General features: G+C 39.0%; 2 protein-coding genes across 2 annotated transcripts; one reads left to right on the forward strand and one right to left on the reverse strand.

Annotated features, from left to right (window-relative positions):
- Positions 1–6593: 6593 nt before the first annotated feature.
- mtif3 (mitochondrial translational initiation factor 3) lies at positions 6594–10154 on the forward strand. The gene is made up of 4 exons (XM_017702924.2): positions 6594–6763; positions 8411–8898; positions 9536–9690; positions 9896–10154. Exons 2-4 carry the CDS (start codon positions 8412–8414, stop codon positions 10118–10120), a joined length of 867 nt encoding a protein of 288 aa, XP_017558413.1. The 5' UTR covers positions 6594–6763; position 8411; the 3' UTR covers positions 10121–10154.
- Positions 10155–10324: 170 nt separating this feature from the next.
- On the reverse strand, positions 10325–19634 carry gtf3aa (general transcription factor IIIAa). Its single transcript, XM_017702923.2, has 9 exons — positions 19440–19634; positions 17644–17744; positions 17328–17424; positions 15897–15985; positions 15688–15761; positions 14860–14940; positions 13192–13415; positions 11880–11930; positions 10325–11698 (listed from the first exon to the last, which is right to left on the reverse strand). Exons 1-9 carry the CDS (start codon positions 19536–19538, stop codon positions 11084–11086), a joined length of 1431 nt encoding a protein of 476 aa, XP_017558412.1. The 5' UTR covers positions 19539–19634; the 3' UTR covers positions 10325–11083.
- Between the last annotated feature and the right edge of the window lie 907 nt (positions 19635–20541).

Consider the following 20541-nt stretch of genomic DNA (forward strand, 5'->3'; position numbering starts at 1 on the left):
AGCTCCGCTATCTGCATTTCCACACGCAGCTCACCGTGTATTAAAGTGAAATTCATCCCATAATTATCCGCCTCTGCTCGGGCCCCCAGCGGCCCCTGCCCGGCGTGACACCCTGGCGCTATTTCCCATCATGCTGCGGGGGCAATTAGACCTCGTGGACCCTGTGCGCGCCGAGTGGCAGCTAATTACGTTAATACAAAAAAAATCGCGCCTGCCCACAGAACAAGGATCATTATGTAAAAAATATCTGGTAATGAAACATTAGTCTTGATTTTATTTGGATTAAAAACAGTTAGAGGCATGGTGAAGTGACGGTGCGTGTCACCCGGAGTGCAGTGTTGGTGGGCAGACCAACTTTTTTCTTATTTATTTATTTATTTTGTTGCATGTTTGTTGATCCTCGAGGGAGAGAAGACCACCAGAGTTTTCAATTGGGGTGGGGGAGAGGATATGTTGTGAGAGATATATTGAATATCTGATTTAATATCTCTTCTAAACGGCATCAAAGACTAATATTAACAAACACATATTAAAAAAACTGGAGCTTTCAAAACTGCTAGTTCAGAAAGAGATAAAAAAAGCTATATAGAGAATAGAGAGACTCCTAATGACCACCTGGAACGCCTGGTAGACCAGCAAAACTGTCTCCATTGGATAAACAAGACTTAAAGAGGAACTCAAAGTCGTTCAGAGTGTTTGGTGTGAAACGTTCTCTTCTAGAGAAACTTACCGAATCAGAATGGTTCATAGTGGTGGTGATAGGAACCAGACGTCAACCTCTAAAAGCTCCCTCACAGAAAGTTACTACATGACATGGTTATGAATTCACTGCCTGATGGCTAAGACAATGTTTTTGGCAAAGTTTTGGCCTAAAATGTATTGTAATCAACTTTTTTTCATTTAGTCATGTAGGAGGGATCCATGAAGGGTGCTCTAAGAATAGAATAGTCGCCAAAGACAACAATTTTTTTCTGATTTTCCACTATTTTACCATCATCAACATTCCATATAAAACTCAGAAGACTCGTGTAGGTTCACTGGTGGTTTTGATAGTAAACAAAATGTCTATATTTTGTTGTAGTCATGGGGACCCCTGGTTCCTATCACCACCACTGTAAAGAAATCTTAACCATTTCACACCAATCCACTCTGAATGACTCTGTTTACATCTGACACACTGAATCATGCAGATGTTTTGAAAAGCTGGTGGAATTCCCTTGTAAAGCTTTCATCTTTGTGAGAGAGGAGAAAATCAAGCTGCTTCAGATCTGAAAACATCCACAGGTGTTTCTGTCCATCCTTTCATTGTGAGAAGACAACTCAGTGCTATGGGTCCGAAAGGATGTGTAGCTGTTCAAGAAGAACCTCACTGAGAAAAGGAGATGGACATGTCCAGCAAAGAAGCTGATCAATGGCCTGACCACCCCAGAGTCCAGACCTCAACATCACTGAATGTGTTTCAGAAAACAACCAACCAACTTCTAAGACTGAAGGAGGTGTGGAAAACGCATCCCTGCAGATTTGATTAATAATGCTGCACTTAACTACAGCTATATTACACTTCATTGCAGTTGCTCTTTAAACTCTGCATTAACCTGCACTACTTTCTACACAGGAGCCAGTGTTAAGTCGATTAGGTCATTACTGAGAACAATTGATACTGAAATCTGAAATACAGCAATATAGAGGTTAAATAGTACATATATTAGCATATATGCCTTTGCCTAATATCTAGCTAATATTACTCACAAATGGACATTCATGTGACATATATGGTTATAATATAATTGGCCACTTTCAAAAAGTGTATATTTCAATCATATATTGTTGTGTAAAAAAAAAAAAAAAAAAAAAAAAAAAATATATATATATATATATATATATATATATATATATATATATATATATATATATACTGTAAATATCTGTAACTGTATATAAGAGATGATGATATGATACATTTTCTGTATTATAGTAAAAATACTATGTTAACATACAATATAAAAGCCCTGATATCACCAGTGATCAACATGATGACTTTGTCTTAATATAGTTTATTGTAAATCATACAAAAAGTAAACATGAATATGTTTTATACAAAAGTTAAACCTTAAAAACATTGCTTTATATTAAAATGTTTTTCTCAAATGTTGAACATTGATTGTGATGAGCTGCTTTACTTACACAGAGCGAATGTAAATTAGGATAAAAAAAATTAAAAACCACCAAATCATAAAGGAGAAGTATTATTAAATCTTCTGTGTAAATGTACATACAGACTTTTGGAGCTGTGTCTAATATTTTGAGTGCCTTTGTAAGCCCTGCAACCTTTGTGACATGGTTTCCCCTCCAAACCGAGAATGACTGATATGCGTTTGTGCACAGCTTATATTTTGAAATGCATGCCTGACCCTTTATGATATATATGCATTTATCATATTTCTACATGGAAAAACAGGAGTTTTAATAATAATAATAATAATAATAATAATAATAATAATACCACACATTTAGCTTCACGGCCTGCTAACTTGCCCACATCCAGCAGCTACATTGACGTTTTGCTAAAACATTAAGCTTCAGTTTAGCTAATTAGGACTGGCGCTTGTCAGTCACACTTGTTTAGTGTCACACAAAGAGTTAAATCACGAAGAAGAAGTCTTTACACAGCAGAATCTGAGAAACAAACGAGGGGAACGATTGTAAAAAAGAAGAGCTAACTGTTTGGGCCTCATCAGGCCGGACTGTCGTGTGTGGCTAACTCACTAGCCGCCTAATTAGCCGAGTAGACCTTGGCGCGGCGTTTTTGGTGAATGCTCTTTCTGCAAGGGCGTCTTTTATTTATCCTTCTCTCTCTGCTGTGCAGTCAGCCGTGTACAATCATCCACCTGCTGCTTTTTCATTTTTCTCCGGCTCCTCCCATTCAAGGAAGTTCTTTAAATGGGTTTTTTTCACCTAAACATTGGGCGGTTTGTGAATGGACTGTGAGTTAGCTGCTCTGAAAATGTCCCAGTGCAGTTTCATCAGACATTATAACATGGCTTTGGTGCTGGAAGAAAAGAAAAGGCTTGTCTGTGTCAGTCGCAGCTAAAACAGGGAACACAAGAATGAAGGAGAAGCTTCAGTTGCAGGACTGTTACACTATAGAGCAAGGATATGTTACCGGAACATTGGGCCTCATTCACCTTTCGTTCTTCAGAAGAAATTTCTTCTTTTAATCCACTAACGCAGATTTAGTGAAGATTTCACTGGCGTTCTCTTATTTGAGATTTGTTCTTGGCTAAGAACAGAATCTACACACACTCAAGAGAACAGAGGTGAGAGCATTTCTGCGGTTTAAGAACACGTCGTGAGTCTGACGTTGACCTAGGAACAAACTCGGGGAGATATTGGAGAATGAGGCCCAGTGAAGCACTGACTTCAGAAGAAGTGAAAGTAGTGAAAAACGACTTGCAGTGGAACTTCTTAGTCTATACATCATCATCTTCTCTCTCTCTCTCTCTCTCTCTCTCTCTCTCTTCTCCATCTCTCACTCTTTCTCTGCATTTCTCTCTCTCTCCTCTTTCTCATTCCTTCACTCTCTTGCTCCCGCTTTCGCATTTTCTATATCTCTCCTCCATCTCGTACTCTTTCTTTTTCTGTATTTCTCTCTCTCCTCTTTCTCATTCCCTCTCTCTCTCTTATTCCCTCTTTTTCACTTTCTATGTCTCCTTCCTCTCTTACTCTTTGTGTTTCTTTCTCTCTCTTCTGTCCTTCTAATTCCCTCTTTCTCATTCTCTCTCTCTCTTTCCTTCTCTCTCTCACTCTGTCATTCCCCCTCTTTCTCTCTCACTCTCTCATCCCCCCTCTTTCTCTCTCACTTTCTCATTCCCCCTCTTTCTCTCTCACTCTCTCATCCCCCCTCTTTCTCTCTCACTTTCTCATTCCCCCTCTTTCTCTCTCACTCTCTCATTCCCCCTCTTTCTCTCTCACTCTTCCACCCCCCCCTCTTGCTCTCTCACTCTCTCATTCCCCCTCTTGCTCTCTCACTCTCTCACCTCCTACATGCTGTCACCTTTGACCCCAGCCTTTCTGCATTTCCTGTGCCAGGGTGCCAATGGGTGCAAAATATGCACCTGTAGTGGGGCAGGTGGGCTAAAATGGGGTATGGGGGGGTGATGGTGGTGGGTGTGGGAGGGTGTCTTTGTAAAAATAACAGCGTTTCTATGGCTCTACGGCCAAAGCCACTGATGAAAGCGCAGATTAGGGGCTCTTTGTATGTGTCAGCATTAAACAAATTAATCTATTGCTGCTCATCTGAGTGTAAAATCTCTAGATTTACTGTTTCTATAGGACCGAGGCTTCGAGTCCAGGGGTCACCCGCACCGCCTCGCCCGCTGAAGTCCAAAAACACTTATTTAAACCTTGCTTGTTGTTTAATGAACCAATCTTTGTTAAAATGGAGGTTCCTGGTCAAGAAGGCTGCATTTGTTGGCTTAGTGCCAGAGAGAGTAAATATAAACACTGGTAAACACCAAACACAGGCAAACAAAACCATCCGAACCAACTCGTCCGCCTCTCTGCCTTTAAGAGTGGCTTCCTCAGGAGAGCCGCAGAAAAGGACTTTTGTCTAGTAGTCATCGTTATTGTCCATTACTAAGCTGCAGCTAAACACACTAAGCAGATAAAGGGGCCGTTCTGGAGAATAGAGCTACATTCCCTTTCGCCCCGAATGAAGAGCTCCTTTGGGAATAATTCCTGATCAAAGCCACGAGGAACATTATGAGAGAATTAATAGGAAGAAAACGTTTTTGAATTTTGATAAATATGAATGTATCACTCAGCAGGGTGTCTGTGAATATAATGTGCAGGACAACAGCAGAAAAAAGTCATTCAGCTTTATGATCTGCCTGGAATTTTTCCCCTTCCTGCACTCTGATTGGCTAATACTTCATATTTTTGCAGTTTAGACACTGATACATAAATTAAATGACTAAAAATACTGTTCTCATTTACTCTTTAGTGCTCCAACAGTACATCGTTACACACCTGCAGCCTGTTTAATGTCTCCTAAACCTCACATCACATATTTCTGTGTTATTTCATTTTATTTTATTTTGCAATGCAGCTTCATTTCTATAAGATCTGTCGTTATACACCAGTTAATGTCTCTAAAATATTGGAATCTAGTATGATTGTACTTTTACATGAATTGTATAAAAGAAACTCATTATCATCATCATCATCCTCATTGTCATAACTATATTATTATTATTATTAATATTGTTGTTGTTGTTGTTGTTGTCATTATGTCTTCTGCTATTATTTCTTAGAATATTATTTTAGGCATCATAATAATGACAATAATAATAATTATTATAATAATAAAAATAATCATCATCATTGTCATTGTTTTATTTAAATGGTTAAATTTATAATAAAAAAGTTTTATTAATGATGTTATTGTTGTTGCTGCTGTTGTCATCTGCCTTCTGCTATTACTACTAATAGTATTATTTCAGAAATAAAACAATAATAATAATAATAATCATCGTCATTGCTAATGTTGTTATTATTCTTAAAAGTATTATTATTTTCATTATACCCTCTGCTTTTACTACTAAAAGTATTATTCTATGTTTTATAATAGAATGATAATAATAATAATAATTGTTATTATTATTATTGTTGTTGTTGTAGTTGTTGTTGTTACTATTACAATTATTATTGTTATTGTTATAATTATTGTTATTATTATTATCATTACAATTTAGTAATACTACTCCTAATCTTTATTTGTTTGTACTAAAAGCTCGTATAAGAGTATAGGCCGTTCATTGACCGCAGTGCAGGAACTGTTTGCCCGAATACGGGTGTGAAACAAAATCCCGCGCATGTTCCGGGTCAAACTGTGTCAACCCGAGTTATGCACAGCTGAGCGCGTCTCTCTCTAACAGCGGCTCTCATTCTTCCCCCGCAGCCCTTCATCTCTTTATCCGCTCACAATCGCTCCTAATTCGAAAAGAATTCAGTTTAAACGCGTTTCTTAGCCAGTTTGCCATTTTCATTTCTAATTCCATGAGAAAATCCACTCTGTTCCTTCTGACTGCGCTGCGCCTGAACACACGTCTTTAAACGGAATAAACATAAAGAACTTCTGGATTCCATTAATTATACTGGATAAACAACAACAGCAACAACAGTATATAGTATAGTATACAGCAACAATAACATATAATATAGTACATACATTAACAATATAAATAAATAATATACCTATAGTAAAGGGAAATGAATTTTCAATTAAAATATTTACAAATGTGGTAAACTCGCAATATGACGATCGTCATGACGAGTATTATTGTATTATTATGACAGTACTATTATTATTTTTGTTCGCATTCTTATTATCACATTTGATTTTAATATCATTCTATATCTATTACTATGGGCTTGTGTGACAACAGTGAAATGATTTTTGTGAATGTCAATGCAATTCGCCGTCGTTTTATGACTGCTTCAATCAGCGGCGACCGATTTGTAGTTCAAAGTTTACAGAAAAACTACAAATAGAAGAAGCGACGCGAGTAAACGTCATCATTCTGAGGCGACGTCATTTTTCCGCTGCAGGCCTGAAAAGGCCCCCGTGGTCGATGTTTCGTGTTGTTTTATGTCTGTAAAGTCGTTTATTGTTTGTTTTCAGGGGTCGTTATTCTCAGGCAGCGGACAGCAGGTTATTATTAATACACCCCGCTCGTCCGTGTGTGGGGCTTTTAACTCCCACGTAAGTAAATCAGAGTTGTTACGAGTCTGAAGCTTCTTGTTGGAATTTTACCGTTCCACCTTAAATGGTGCAGCAGTTGCATTCTGGCGCTCGAGTCTGCATCGTTTACTGCACCATTTAAGGTGGAACGGAAAAAATCCTACAAGAAACTGGTGAATAAGAAGCTGACAGCTTTGCGTTGTTGTTGCATTGCTTCCTTCGTACTGACAGTTGCTATGATCGCTGCAGGACGGTTTGGGATCAAAATACGATCAATTAAAACCTAAATTGCACAACCTCTACAAAAATACGTGTCTGCAAGGTCAGTAGAGGAACGGTGAAATCAAACGATTCCCACTTATGAAGATTCCTAACATTTCCACCCTTCCTAAAGTGCTTCTACACGCTTAAAAAGACAGCTGACTTCCTTACAACCACGAGTTACATATAGAACCATTTGCATGCTTCGATGGTTCTTGGCATGGTGAATTGGTTCCATATAGTCCCCAAAAGGATTATTTTGTTCCAAGCTTGACTTCATAGCATTCATAACTTTAGCAGAGCCCATTTTGATGCTTACAACACATTCTTCATCAATCTTAAGAACCATTTAGGTCTGTATTAGTTCTGTGTAGAAGTCACTGCTATATAGAACCATTTGCTTTACTAAGGAACCCTTGAAGAACCAACTTTTTAAGTGTGTAGATTATACACAATATGCATAATGTTAATAAAAAGCAAGAACCATCTCATTAGAAATTGATGTTTATCATTAGGAAGAAAATTTGTTGTCCGTTCTACCTGCTGTGTTGCCTTTTATGTTGAGGAGTTTGTTCCAACTTATTACATTTCAGAATAACAACATATCGTGATGCATGCTGTATATTGCGGAAATGTCAAAGTATCACGATGTAACATTTTTGCCATATTGCCCACCCCTAATGTAGATATGATTTCAACTAACTACAGAGAACCTGAAACAACAACAACAACTAGTGTATAGCAAATGCACAGTAACACGTAGTTGACATTTTGGCATCCAGAAATCTACTGTTAAGACATTTATTTATTTGATTTATAAGGTAAATAAATGATGTTTCGAAAGTCAATGAGTAATCATGCTGAATGTGTGATTTCAATATTGACTAAAGTAATTGTGATTATGATTTTTGCCATAATCAAGCAGTCCTGATGTATTATGAAAACGTCTTCAGGCATCATGGTGTTATACTTTTGCCATATCGCCCATGCTATCATAACTAGGTGGACGATTTTGCTAAAATCTGATATTGCGATACTTTGAGAAACTTCACGATACACGGTGTGTCACAATATTTTTTTTTTCAAGACATGTGATCAGTTGGAACAAAATAAAGAACCAGTAGTGTTAATTTTTAAAACTATCAAACACTATAAACACAAGAATTTTTATTCAGTATTTTAAATGTTGATATGCACTTGATCCAGTTAAATAGGACTAATTCCGCTTTCTTTACAATGAAGTATGCAGTTGGTCATTATTCTGCAAGCTCTGACGGTATCCAGAATATGTTCAGAAAGGCATACTGTATTGTATTGTGATATAATCACAATAACGACATATGTTGTCATATTGCCCAGCCCTACTAATGGCACTGTAATAACAATGTATCTCACTCTCTTCCACAGAATGACTCTTGGTTGTCTCAGGTTGGTTTTGTGTCATGCAGCAAGGGGTGCTTGCCATCCTGTTCGCTCTACCAGCCCAGTTACTCTTCTCCTTCCACATAAACCCCAACCCTGCAAGCCCCTGAGTGCCTACCTGGGCATGACTGTCCAGCAGTGGAACCCATTCTCCACAGCAGTGGGGGGCAGTGAGGAAACCGAAGAGAGTGAACCCCAAAAGAAGAAGAAGAAACAAGACCCCAAAGCTCGAGTCACCATCGGTAGTGTTGGCAGGAAGATTCACCAGCGCCACCTACAGCTGCTGGGCGAGGACGGCGGGGATTTGGGCGTGATGCACCGGGCAGATGCTTTGAGGCTGATGGATGAAAAAGGACTGAAAATGGTCCCTATAAACGAACACTCTGACCCTCCGGTGTTCCGGCTAATGAGCGGCAAACAGATACACGAAGAGCAGATGAAACTGAGGGAGAAACAGAAAGCCAAGGCAGCAGGTGTGCATCACTCACTCTTAAAGGGGAACTCCAATAGCTTTTCAAGATTTCTGCTTAATTCTGTCATTAAAATGTAAATGAAGACATTCAGAGCAGTTTGGTGTGAAACGCTGCATTTTAGGAAAACCTAAGTCAGAATTGTTCACAGTGGTAGTGATAGGAACCAGATGTCCACCTCTATAAGCTCCCTCACAAAACGTTATAGGCTTACAATAGTGTTGAGAAAGTTAGATCTTTAGAAGCAAACTTGAAAAAGCACATCTTGGCTGTCTGACTACATTTGTGATCAAAAGTTGTTTTTTTGCCAAACTGTCACTTGAAATGCAAATACTGAACTGTACTGTATGTTCCGTGCACTACTGACTAATGTTGATTGTTATAGTCACACTAACATCACAAGCACTTTTTATATAATTTATTTCTTTGCAGAATTTAACATTTGGGGAAAATAACATAAAATATGGCCTATGCAAAGTTATGACATTTAATTTTATATCCAGTTTGTTAAGAGTCAGCAAATAAAAAGAAATTGTGCACCAAGATGTGCAGAAAAACACCATATTTTCACGTCCTTGGTGGAGGATGCATTAACTTGTTTTCACGTTAGCTAAGCACTCAATCTGTATTTGATCCACAGGCTCTGTTCAGGTGAAGGAACTGACCATGTCCTCAGACATTGCCCCGCACGACCTGGACACCAAACTGAGGCAAGTGGCACACTGGCTGGACAAGAAACATCACATCAGGCTGACTCTGAAGGCTGGAGGAGGCAGCAGCAGTGATACAGCTTTGGTAAGAAGATTATCCTTTTGGGTCGCTGGGGGATGCTGGAGCCTATCCCAGTTGTCACTGGACAGAAGGAAAACTATTTCCCACCTCTTTTTATTCCTTAGATAATTCATTAAACTGCTGCACATTTTAACTGAAGTAAATTTCATGCTTTAGTGCTTGATGTTGATTGCCACTGTACTTGCATGTGCTGTTTCTGTGACCACAGGATACACTTCTGGACCAAATGGTGGAGAAGATGTCAGTGCCTGTGGGTTTTGTGTCAAAAACCAGAATTATACGTGAGGGACGAGCCGCCATGTGCATCCTGCGTCCTCCGTCTGGCAAAGAACTGCAAAAACAAGGAGCAAAAACCTCCAAGCCAGAACCTGGCCCACAGAAACCAGCGTCTACCTCCCAGCCTGACCGGTCAGAAGACTCACAGCAGCAGTGAAATCATGACATAATAAAACAGATCTTCATACAGACTTGAGTTTGAATTATTTAGTTAACACAACTATGAAAAAGTTAAATTCATACATAAGTTCATCGCAACTTTAATTGAAAATTGTGTCATAATGGTGCCTCATTTTTTCTAGATGTTTTGTAAATAAATTTTTTCTCAAAAAAAAGAAAAATAGGCCATCCAATCTTTACCTTATTTCAAATCAAATTAATGTTTCTTAGGAATTTCTTTCTTTTTTTTTTTTTTTTTTTTTGGCGTGACTACTGAACGGTTAAACTCCATTATCTAAAATGCAGTGGCAAACTTGTTTGTGCTCATGTCTGAATTCTGCAGCTGCATTTCAGGAATTTCTAGAGGAACTGTTTACATTCAGGTCAGCTTCAAATGAGCATCATCTATCCATGATGACCAAAAGTAAACAAGATATTCTTATTTACTACAGTTTACTCGAAACACCTGCTGACGTTAGTCTCCACAGTGACCAGGCGGCCTGTGATAAGGGCCTGGATGTTGTTACCATGACGATCTTCAGAAATATATGACCTGGATAATGTATACTCTTAAAAATGTTGGTTCTTCAAAGGAACTTTAATAAAGAAAACAGTTCTATATAGAACCATGAACAATCAAAGAACCCCTTTTGATACTATATAGACACCTTTTCAAAAAGGTTCTGTAAAGATTCTCTGAATCTGAAGTACCCTTTAATCATACTAAGGATTCTTTGAGAGTTAATGGCTCCTTATAGAACCATTTTACTACAGAACCCTAAAAGAACCATCATCAAGTGTGTATACTAGTCTAAAAGGCTCTGGCAGAGTGGACTCCACCTTCGTAGATACACTGGCATCTGACTGCATGATTATCAGGCTGTTAGAATGGTTAGAATATGCTGTCAGATTTGTGGGCTTTTGATTGGTTGATGACAGAATTCTCAAATTCTGTGGGTTCCTACTGGATGGTCACTGTTTTCTCAAATTCAGTTGGTTCTGACTGACTAATCACTGTATTCTCAAAGTTGCTGAGTTCTGATTGGCTGACAATTGTATTCTCAAATATAATGGGTTCTGACTGGCTGATCACTGTATTCGCAAATTCAGTAGAGTCGGACTGGATGGTCTCTGTTTTTTCTATGTCAATGGGTTCTGACTGGATGGTCACTGTATTCTCAATTTCACTGGGTTCCATCTGGCTGTGTGCTGGACTGTCCAACACAAGGGGTTCTAATATGAGAGTAATTACACTGTCTGAGTTGAGGGATTCTGATTGGCTTATTTCAGCCTCTTCAGTCTTGTGTGTCCATGACTGGGTGATTTCAGCACTGGCAGATGTGAGTGGGTTTGTTGAGGTCACTGTGTATTCCGATGAATCAACATGACTGTCCTCATTGACAGGCTGCAATAAGCCCACCACTTGATCATTGTTTTCTTTGAATTGTTCTGATTGGTTGGTCGCTACACATGTAGATTTAGCAGGCTTGGAGGCTTCCACTGGACGGTTTCTTGAAGGATTGTAGCCACTCAGACGAGATGCTAGAGATCGTTTTGGACGGGGTTTCTTCTTAAACTGCCAACAAAAATGCTTGTATTTAATAATAATGATTTTATCAATGCGGTTAATAATCTCCTTTACAACCAAGTGCTTAAACCGATAAGATATCAGAAACTTTTAGCTTATTCTGGAACTTATAATAATTTAATAAATAAAAAGTAAATAAATAATAAATAAATTAAATAAAAAGAATTACCTGTTTCTTCCTCTCAGGGTCATGTACCACACTGTGGCGCTGTAAACTTTGCTGTGGGCAAAAACATAAAACAGTTTATTAGGAAGGTCAAGATATTTTTTTTCTTCAATTTTCCTAAAATAAAGATTTCAGGCTATTTTCAAAATTAAAAATATACAATAAATGAAAAAAATAAACAGTGTGCTCATGATTCTTTTATTATCCTAAAGAATGAAATGTTCGGCCATATGTGAGTTTCCCAAAACTAAAACAGCATCCAATGCAAGGAATACTTAATATACCAAAACCAGTGGTTTAGTTCAGCGTTCCAGAGATCTTATAAGGGATGGACAGTCATGGCAGCAGTTACACAGTTGCCTGTTTGTTTTTTTTTTTTTTTTTTTTTTTAAACTTTTACTGTTACTATGTACCCAAAAATGGAGTGCTGATCCAGACTGGTAGCCTGTTCATGGTGTTTCCTGCCTTGCACCAAATGAACACTGGCATAGGCTCCAGCACCCTCCGCAATGCAGAAGGATAAGCAGCTTACAAGATGTTTGGATGGATGTTTTCTGGCTTCTGCACAGAAATGTGTGCATCAAGTTGGTTGACCAAAATATTGTCATTTTTTGATCCATCTCTACAGATCATTGCATTTACATATTTAATATGGACACATGGTGCCAGATCCACTAAAGTTGTTGGTGGATACAACCAGGAAGGTGCTGCACCTGAATCTGGCCTGCAGAAATGAAGCCCATGGAGTAATATTAGGGTGTTTTCACACTAGAGCTTTCTCTGGACCCAGGACCACCTGTTCGAGTTAGGTATGTGTGGTTATGTGTGAAAGCTGGTTTCGAGCCCAGAAGCAGTGCAGAGAACCAATCTCTGGTCCTCCTTCAGTTCCAGTGAACTTTAGTGTGATCCACCGAGTGTGGAAGCTATCTGCTGCGTGTGACGTGCATTTGGTTGATTTTGTAACTTATTGATTTTGTAAATTTATTGCGTTGCTTTCCTTTTCTAGGTTTGTGATGGAGGAGAAAGTTTTGTTGTGGACAGCGGAGGAAATGAAATGCCTAATGTACCTAACAAGCACTGTTCTTTGCTGCTTGAGTGTTTGCATCCAAGGAAAATAATGAAAAGCAGCCAACAGACAAAGCTAGAGCCAAACATTCTGCAAACCTGTGTGAAGAATGGTGACATATGGAACGTGCACAATCGATCCATGTTTGAAAGCAAACCAGCGATAATGAGCAAGTCCTGAGTGCGGACTCCGGTATTCCAAGTGCGTCAACACCTGTAGGTGTCTCAGACAAGAGAAACGCTCCATTACCTTCATGCAGAATGTCTTTCCGCAGCCGGGTTGAGTGCAGGTGAAGGCGCGCTCTTCCTGGTGGAAGGAAAGGATGTGGCTCTGCAGGTTGAAGGCGGTGGTGTAGGAGCGCTGACAGCTGTCTTTCGGACAGCGGAACACCACCCGCTCCGCGGAGTGCACGCGCATGTGTTCCTTCAGCTTCCACTGAGCATTGAACATCTTCTTACACTGATCACACTGCACTGTAACAGACATCACATGGCAGTTATCAAATACTATCAGATTAACACAGTTTCTCCCGTTTTACTCTCAATGTAGTTTATCCAAGGTGTGTTTAATGTCTAGTTTTGCACTGGAACCTCAAGGCTAATGTACCTAATGGAAGCTTATAGCCCACCAGTAAGCATGATGTTAAAAGGGACCATTTTACATTTTCTTATATTTTATTCATAAGTTTAACATTTGTGTGGTTTTATGAACCAAGATTGGTCATAATTCATATACATTTTCCAACTTCTTTATCCCCTAGATCTAAATAGGCTATTTTTATTACTGTGACTATATAACACATGCAAATGAATTTTGTTTTAATTGGCTGCCCTGAATTCAAAAAGCAACACTCCTTAGAACTTTATAGTGCACTTTATTGTGCATGGGTGGGGCTAAACTGCTGTAGGCTGAAGAGGTGGGTAAATGAGTTACTCACAGAAACAGTGGCTGTGCTTACATGCAAAGATTTTTGCCAAACCGATTCAATACATTCCAATTATAGATGAAGACTGAGGTGTTCATGCTCACTCTACTCAACCATCTGATGGAAAATCTCTGTTTACTCGAACACTGCAAGTAATTAGATCCAAAATGACAGGCATGACAACACACATCACGTGAGGTCCAGTCAGAGTGAGATAAGTTTTCAATTGGCGCATAATTTAATAAATAAATGAATACTTGGGTAAAATAATGACTGCAGTAAAAGTACCTTCCCACAACAGCTTGAGTAGAAGTACAAAAGTATCAGGCCAAAAAAATGTATTAAGTGCTGAGTAACTTACAGAACTGCAGTGGAGCATCTTACTACCTCTTTCAACACAGAAAATGAAGTCTTTACACCTCTATTCTTTTATTTTAGGATTGTTTTAGTCTAAAATAAAATGTTAAAGCTCAGACGTCGGAGATGTGACTAAATCACAGAGCAGCACAGATGTTCTCCCCAACAAAACAGAATGAAATTACACATTTAGAAACGAAATTAAAAATAATTAGCAACTAAATCTGAATGGTAACCCACCTGAGGAACCTACCTGAGTAGACGTATTATGATCTGAACATACCCAGGACAGTACAAACCCATTACTATTTCACTGAAGTACATGTGCAAGAAATTTCTTGTTACTACCCACCTCTGCACTGTTAGAAATGAAGGTTTCTCACTCATCAAGGTACAATGTAAATTTTCCCTCAAAAGCCACAACAGCGGTTTTAAGGCCCAGTTGTGAATCTTAAATATGTGTTTCCAGGTGAAAAGCACTTATTTGTATCTTTTCATAGCCTAATGTTTTAAAACAGAACAATAAAATAAAAGGCCTAGGGCGAGACGGGGTGTGTGGAGTCAATACAAACTTAGAAAATATAGTTAGTAGGTTGGAGTGTGGACACCAACCAACATCTGTTGAAAGCCCTTACCTAGATGATGTCTCCTGTGCTTGGTGAACTCCGTCCAGTTCTTCCCAATAAATGAGCATCCTTCAGCCTCGCAGGGGTAACCTGGGCAGACGATAGGGTGTTCATAATTACGGGTGGCCAATAATTTAACATCAGGATTCTTACTTTCATGATACAAATCAACTTAATTTTTAGTACGTTCTTAACAATGTTTCTTCTTTTTTAGTAAAGGCAATGGTTCTGTTTAGAACTATGAAGACTAACCGTTTGAATGCAGAAATGGTTCTTCTCTATGATGAGGCTGAATTTTACGATGCTGAAGCTCATTTGTCCGCTTCATGTTAGAATTTTTCTGTTCCACCTTAAAAGGTGCTGGAGGTGCCAGAATGTAACTGCTGCACAGTTTAAAGTGGAACGGGAGATTTTGAACAAGAAACAGACTTCAGCTTCGCGATGTTTCAGTGTTTTACGGTTTCTTGTAGTAGATATAACGAATCAGAAAACATTATAAATGTAAATAAGTCTCCAGCTTCAGGGTTAAAGGGTGAATTAGCAGATATACATCAACTCCAGCGTTTAAAATCAATTATTGTTAAAACTGTGTTTGAATGATCAGCAGAGCTTTATTTTACTGCAAAGGAGGATTATTTCATTTTTACATAAACATCTATTTCTGCTATGGAGCAACAACAGGGCAGTAAAAGAGCAGCATGTTGCCAACCCCTGCTAGTCGTCTAAATCTTTTTTGGCATAGTATATGGTACATTCAGTGCTGAAGTACTAAAGAACCGTCATAAACAACAAAGTGGAATGTGATATAATTTGTCAATAGTACCAGTCATACTTCACCTTTGTGCACTTTCTCGTGTTGCTTGCGTTTGCTGGGGATTGAGAACCGTCGCTCACAGCCCTCATAAGAACATCTAGGAATTGTTTATACAGGAGAAATCATTCCCATAATCAGTACATGCACTGAAAGTGAGATGTATCGTTTTTCTTGTATAATTACTGCTGTGAAAATATGATTTATTTAGGAAAGAAATCATAAAATGTCTTACTCATAAGGAAGCAGATTGCTGTGAGTATATTCGTGGGTCTTCAGCCGGTTGTTCTTTTTGAAACTTTTACCACAGCCCTCAAACGAACACTGTGTAAACAATGATGTGAAACAGCGGAATAAAACAGCACATTGAACAGTTGAGATGGGATATACAATATCATCATGAACCTATACACAAGCATGACTCTACAACTGCTTACAACTGTACAGCTTTGCAATGTGCAAAAACAGCAAACAATGAAATGTAACATTTTAACTAAAACAGCCTGTTTCTTTAAGATGACGTACATAAACCAAATTATAAGAGGAACAGAGGTGAAAGGGGTCTTATAAAAATGATAAAGAGAAAATCAAAGGTGAAAAAAAAAACTAAATGGTAGGATGTGGGCCTGAAATCGAATCACGCATGTATATATCAAACATGTATATCGCCGCTGTCGAGACAAAATCTCATATCTCCAAAATGGTAACTTTACAGGAGACTGAAAAAACATAACTTATTTTTTAATGTAAGTCAGTGGAACCAGACTTTTTACCAAGCCATTTTGGGCTGCTTCATTTGGTCCATCCATCATGAAATCTACACACATGTATTCTGAAAATGTCCAAAATTGAAAAATTACAAAAATGGAGATTGTTCTGTATATATATATATATATATATATATATATATATATATATATATATATATATGTGTGTGTGTGTGTGTGTGTGTGTGTGTGTGTGTGTGTGTGTGTGTGTGTGTGTGTAGTACAAGGGTGCCACTCTGAATAAAGTTTGACTTTGGATAAAGAGAGAGATGGTCAAATTTTTTGCAATGTAACTGAGGTGTAAAAAAGAACTTTTAATTAAAGAGTTTGTGTGTGCACTGAATGGAAGAGTTAAGTTAAAGAAGATGCCCAGATTTCCTATCGGGTGGAAGGACACACAGTTACATTGTCACTGGAGAGCAAGCGCGAGAGAGTGAGCGCGAGAGAGCGCGAGAGAGAGAGAGCACGAGAGCGCGCGAGAGAGAGCGCGTGCGCGCGAGAGAGAGAGAGAGAGAGAGAGAGCGCGAGAGAGAGAGCGAGAGAGAGAGCGAGAGAGAGAGCGAGAGAGAGAGCGAGAGAGAGAGAGCTATATTTGGTGAGGGTTGATTTCGATCTTATAAGAGTGAGTTCTGTTTCATCACTGTTCAACATGAAGACTTTGTGCTTCCTCTAGCTTTTACTTTCTGATCATTTCTAGCTTTCTAAGTGAGTGAGAGGTGGGGTTTCAGTAGATTTAGTGCTAAGGTAAATCTATGTGTCAACTGCATAGCAGTGCAATTTTAACTTGAAGCTACACACTGCATTACCAAAAGAAGTATATCCACAATTTTAGGACTGTGCAAGCCAAGCAGGGAAATCCTAAAAATGCTTTACTCATAAATGTGCAGTAATAAACTCACAATGTACTGTTTCACTTGTAGTCTGTGTTTCCGTGAAATGTGTTTCTTCAGGTTGGAGTTAGTGGTGAAAGCTTGAGAGCATCCTTCTTCAGTGCACCTGCAGACACAAGACAGAGCAACAATATTAATGTTTACTGCCATTTAGCTTCAATTCACAATTAAATATTATTGAACAGAGCGGAAATGTTCGCTCAATGTCAAAATAATAATAATAATAATAATAATAATAATAATAAATTGCGCTGATTTATTGTTTATTATGATTTTAAACAATGGTTTAAAATCTGAAAACCTTTAAATCAGCTCAGCCACTTACTTGAAGGGTCTCTGGCCACTATGTGTGAGCTCATGACGTGCAAGATGTGATTTAGTGCAGAAAGATTTACTGCAGCCCTCATACTGGCACTCAAATGGCCTCTGCAAAAAAAAAAAAAAGAGAGAGATGTTGTTACAACATATACAGTGCTGTGCAAAGGTCTGAGACCATTTGTCTGTCAGGTCTGAGACCTCCTATTTAATTTACAGCTGAAACAGCCATCAGGTACAAGTTGTGATTTTTAAGGGGTATTTCTGAGGAGATCAGATATAAAATAATCCACCTTGCAAGAAAAAGCCAATGAAACAAAGTGAAAAAAACATTTATTTCCAAAATCATTTAGAGCTACAGAGAAAATGAGGCCCCTAACAAGCACCTGGAAGAGAGGAGGAAATCAAGCTGCTTCAGATCTGAAAACATCCACAGGTGTTTCTGTCCATCCTTCCACTACGAGAAGACGACTCAGCGCTACGAGTCTGAGAGGATGAGTAGCTCAACCCGAGTTTGCTCTAGTTTATTGAGAATTTAAACAGAAGTGAAAAACCTTTGTTGATTTTTTTTTGGCTGGATTTATCAACTGTATTATATTAAGTGTAACAGCATCATGTCAGCTGTATGCTTGGAACAGAATAATATAAAAACGACCAAATCTCTTATTTTGAGTGTAAATCTGAAAACTGCTCAGCTTACACACTCATTTGAAGGGTCTATGAATCATAATATATCAATCAACATAATTGAGAAATCCTATCAGTTATGTCAGGAATATTGCTGAAAACGTATCAATCACATTGGACATTAAAGGGCCAATATTATGCAAACCGGAACTTCTCTTTGTTTTAATGAAAGGGGTTTATGGAGGGTTTTCACAAAGTTTCAAAACATAACCTTCAAAAGCCGAGACTTTACGGTTCACATGTATAGAAACTGCATTGCTACATTTTGAACTCATTGCTTTTGTGATGTCACAAGAACACATTTGTATACTGAGCCTACAGTATTTCGGTCCTGACAATTCATCTTTAAGTACTTAGGAGTATTTCAGCCCAGATTCCTTGCAATACAGGCCAGCCAGGACACAGCTCAGGACACAGCTCAGGACACAGCTCAGGACACAGCTCAGGACACAGCTCAGGACACAGCTCATTTGCATATTGCTCTTAAAGGTACAGTAACAAAAAACAGGCCAAGAGGTACAGAGAAGTTTGAAAAGGTCTTGTAAAAGACAAATTGTAAATATGACCATTTCTTGGTACAGAAAACCACACAAGTGTTACAAGTGACCCAACAGAGCCCTTGTGATATCTGGCATAAGTAAAAACAATGCAAGGCCACAACTCAGTAAGGCATGGGAACAAGATAATGAAGCCGTGGCCACTATTTAGTAAGGCATGGGAATGAGATCCTACAGCACAGCCACAACTTAGAAAGGCATGGGAATGAGATAATTAAGCTATTACCACAGCTTAATAGACCATGATCTCGTCGCTACAACTTACTTCTCTTGTTCCTATGCCTTACTAAGTCGTGGCCATGCATTATTCTTGTTTATATGGAATGGCACCAGCAGAGCTCCGTAGGACCCCAGGAAACTTAATAATATACAACAAAAACGTGGTGCATGGACTCTTTAAATCGCATCTATCATACGGATCGTGGTGCTACAGAAATATATCTCAGATATCGCCATCATATCGCATCGCTGTTCATCATATTAAAGCGGTAATTTAGGTTTTTCCCTCTATAAGACATTTAAAGGTTTACATCACTTGTAAATGAGACTTTCTGAAACTCACCACACCGGTGTGTTTACACAGATGAGCCTCTAGTTTCCACTGTTTGTCGTATGCCGCCTGGCAGTCTGGAAAAGAGCAGATAAAGCTCTTTTGCCGCATGATGAAAAAGAAAATCAAGGACCAAAATAAACCCGGAGATCCAGACCACGTGGACACGACAGCGCCATGTTCGTTTTGGCGCTGACGCCACCAGGAAGGTACCATGTGGAAGAAAGAAGAGGGGGAGGGCGGGAGAGACCAAACACAAGCTGATTTCACTTAAGAACAGAGTTCTTTCACTTCGCGCTTTCACTTCAGGCTGAAATTAGTAGCATGCTAAATAAAGTTGTTTTTATTCCACACAGTCAATCAGTCCCGTCGCACCAGTTTTCAGATTTAGTATAATAAATGAATCTACACCGATCAGCCATAACATCAAAACCATCTCCTTGTTTCTTTATCAGCTCCACTCACAGACAGGAGCAGTTCTACAGTTGCACTGTAGTCTATATGTTTCACTGCCTACTTCATCAGACTGTTCTTAAATGATCAGGACCACCATAGAGCAGGTATTATTAGCCGTTCTGAAAAAGAAAACAGCTTAGACCAGCATGCATTTGATGCCCTGTGGTACTTTAGGCTGGTCTGGTGCTGATGGTGATGATGGTTGACCAGTATACCAGCATCCAAAACACAACATATACTGGTTTTGCTGCAGTAATGCCGCCCTTTGCTGTTTTCTCTAGTATGGTGGGTGGGTGGTGGGTCATTCTCAGAGACACGGACTTGGTGGTGGTGTGTTAGTGTGTGTTGTGCTGGTGCAAGCGGATCAGACACAGCAGTGCTGATGGAGTTTTTACACACTGTGTCCACTTACTGTACACTCTATTAGGACACTCCTACCTTCTTGGTCCACCTTGTAGATAGACGATAGTTCATCTGTTGCTGCACAGCTTGTGTCATTCGTCAATGGTCACAGGATGCTGCCCACAGGACGCTGTTGGCTGGATGTTTTTGCCTCTTAGTCCAGCAGTGACACTGAGGTGTTTAAAAACTCCAGCAAAACTGCTGTGTCTGTTCCACTCGCACCAGCACAACACACACTAACACACCACCCCTATGT

This window comes from Pygocentrus nattereri, chromosome 23, assembly GCF_015220715.1.
Source record: "Pygocentrus nattereri isolate fPygNat1 chromosome 23, fPygNat1.pri, whole genome shotgun sequence".
Lineage (NCBI taxonomy): Eukaryota > Metazoa > Chordata > Actinopteri > Characiformes > Serrasalmidae > Pygocentrus > Pygocentrus nattereri.

Excerpts from the sequence above, each read along its gene's own strand:
- mtif3 (XM_017702924.2), top strand. The coding sequence starts at position 8,412 with ATGACTCTTGGTTGTCTCAGGTTGGTTTTGTGTCATGCAGCAAGGGGT. Across the intron at positions 8,899-9,535 it reads ACAGAAAGCCAAGGCAGCAG|GCTCTGTTCAGGTGAAGGAA; the intron begins GTGTGCATCACT and ends TTTGATCCACAG. Across the intron at positions 9,691-9,895 it reads GCAGCAGTGATACAGCTTTG|GATACACTTCTGGACCAAAT; the intron begins GTAAGAAGATTA and ends CTGTGACCACAG.
- gtf3aa (XM_017702923.2), bottom strand. The coding sequence starts at position 19,538 with ATGCGGCAAAAGAGCTTTATCTGCTCTTTTCCAGACTGCCAGGCGGCA. Across the intron at positions 17,745-19,439 it reads TGTGTAAACACACCGGTGTG|AGGCCATTTGAGTGCCAGTA; the intron begins GTGAGTTTCAGA and ends TTTTTTTTGCAG. Across the intron at positions 15,762-15,896 it reads AGCAATCTGCTTCCTTATGA|ATGTTCTTATGAGGGCTGTG; the intron begins GTAAGACATTTT and ends AACAATTCCTAG.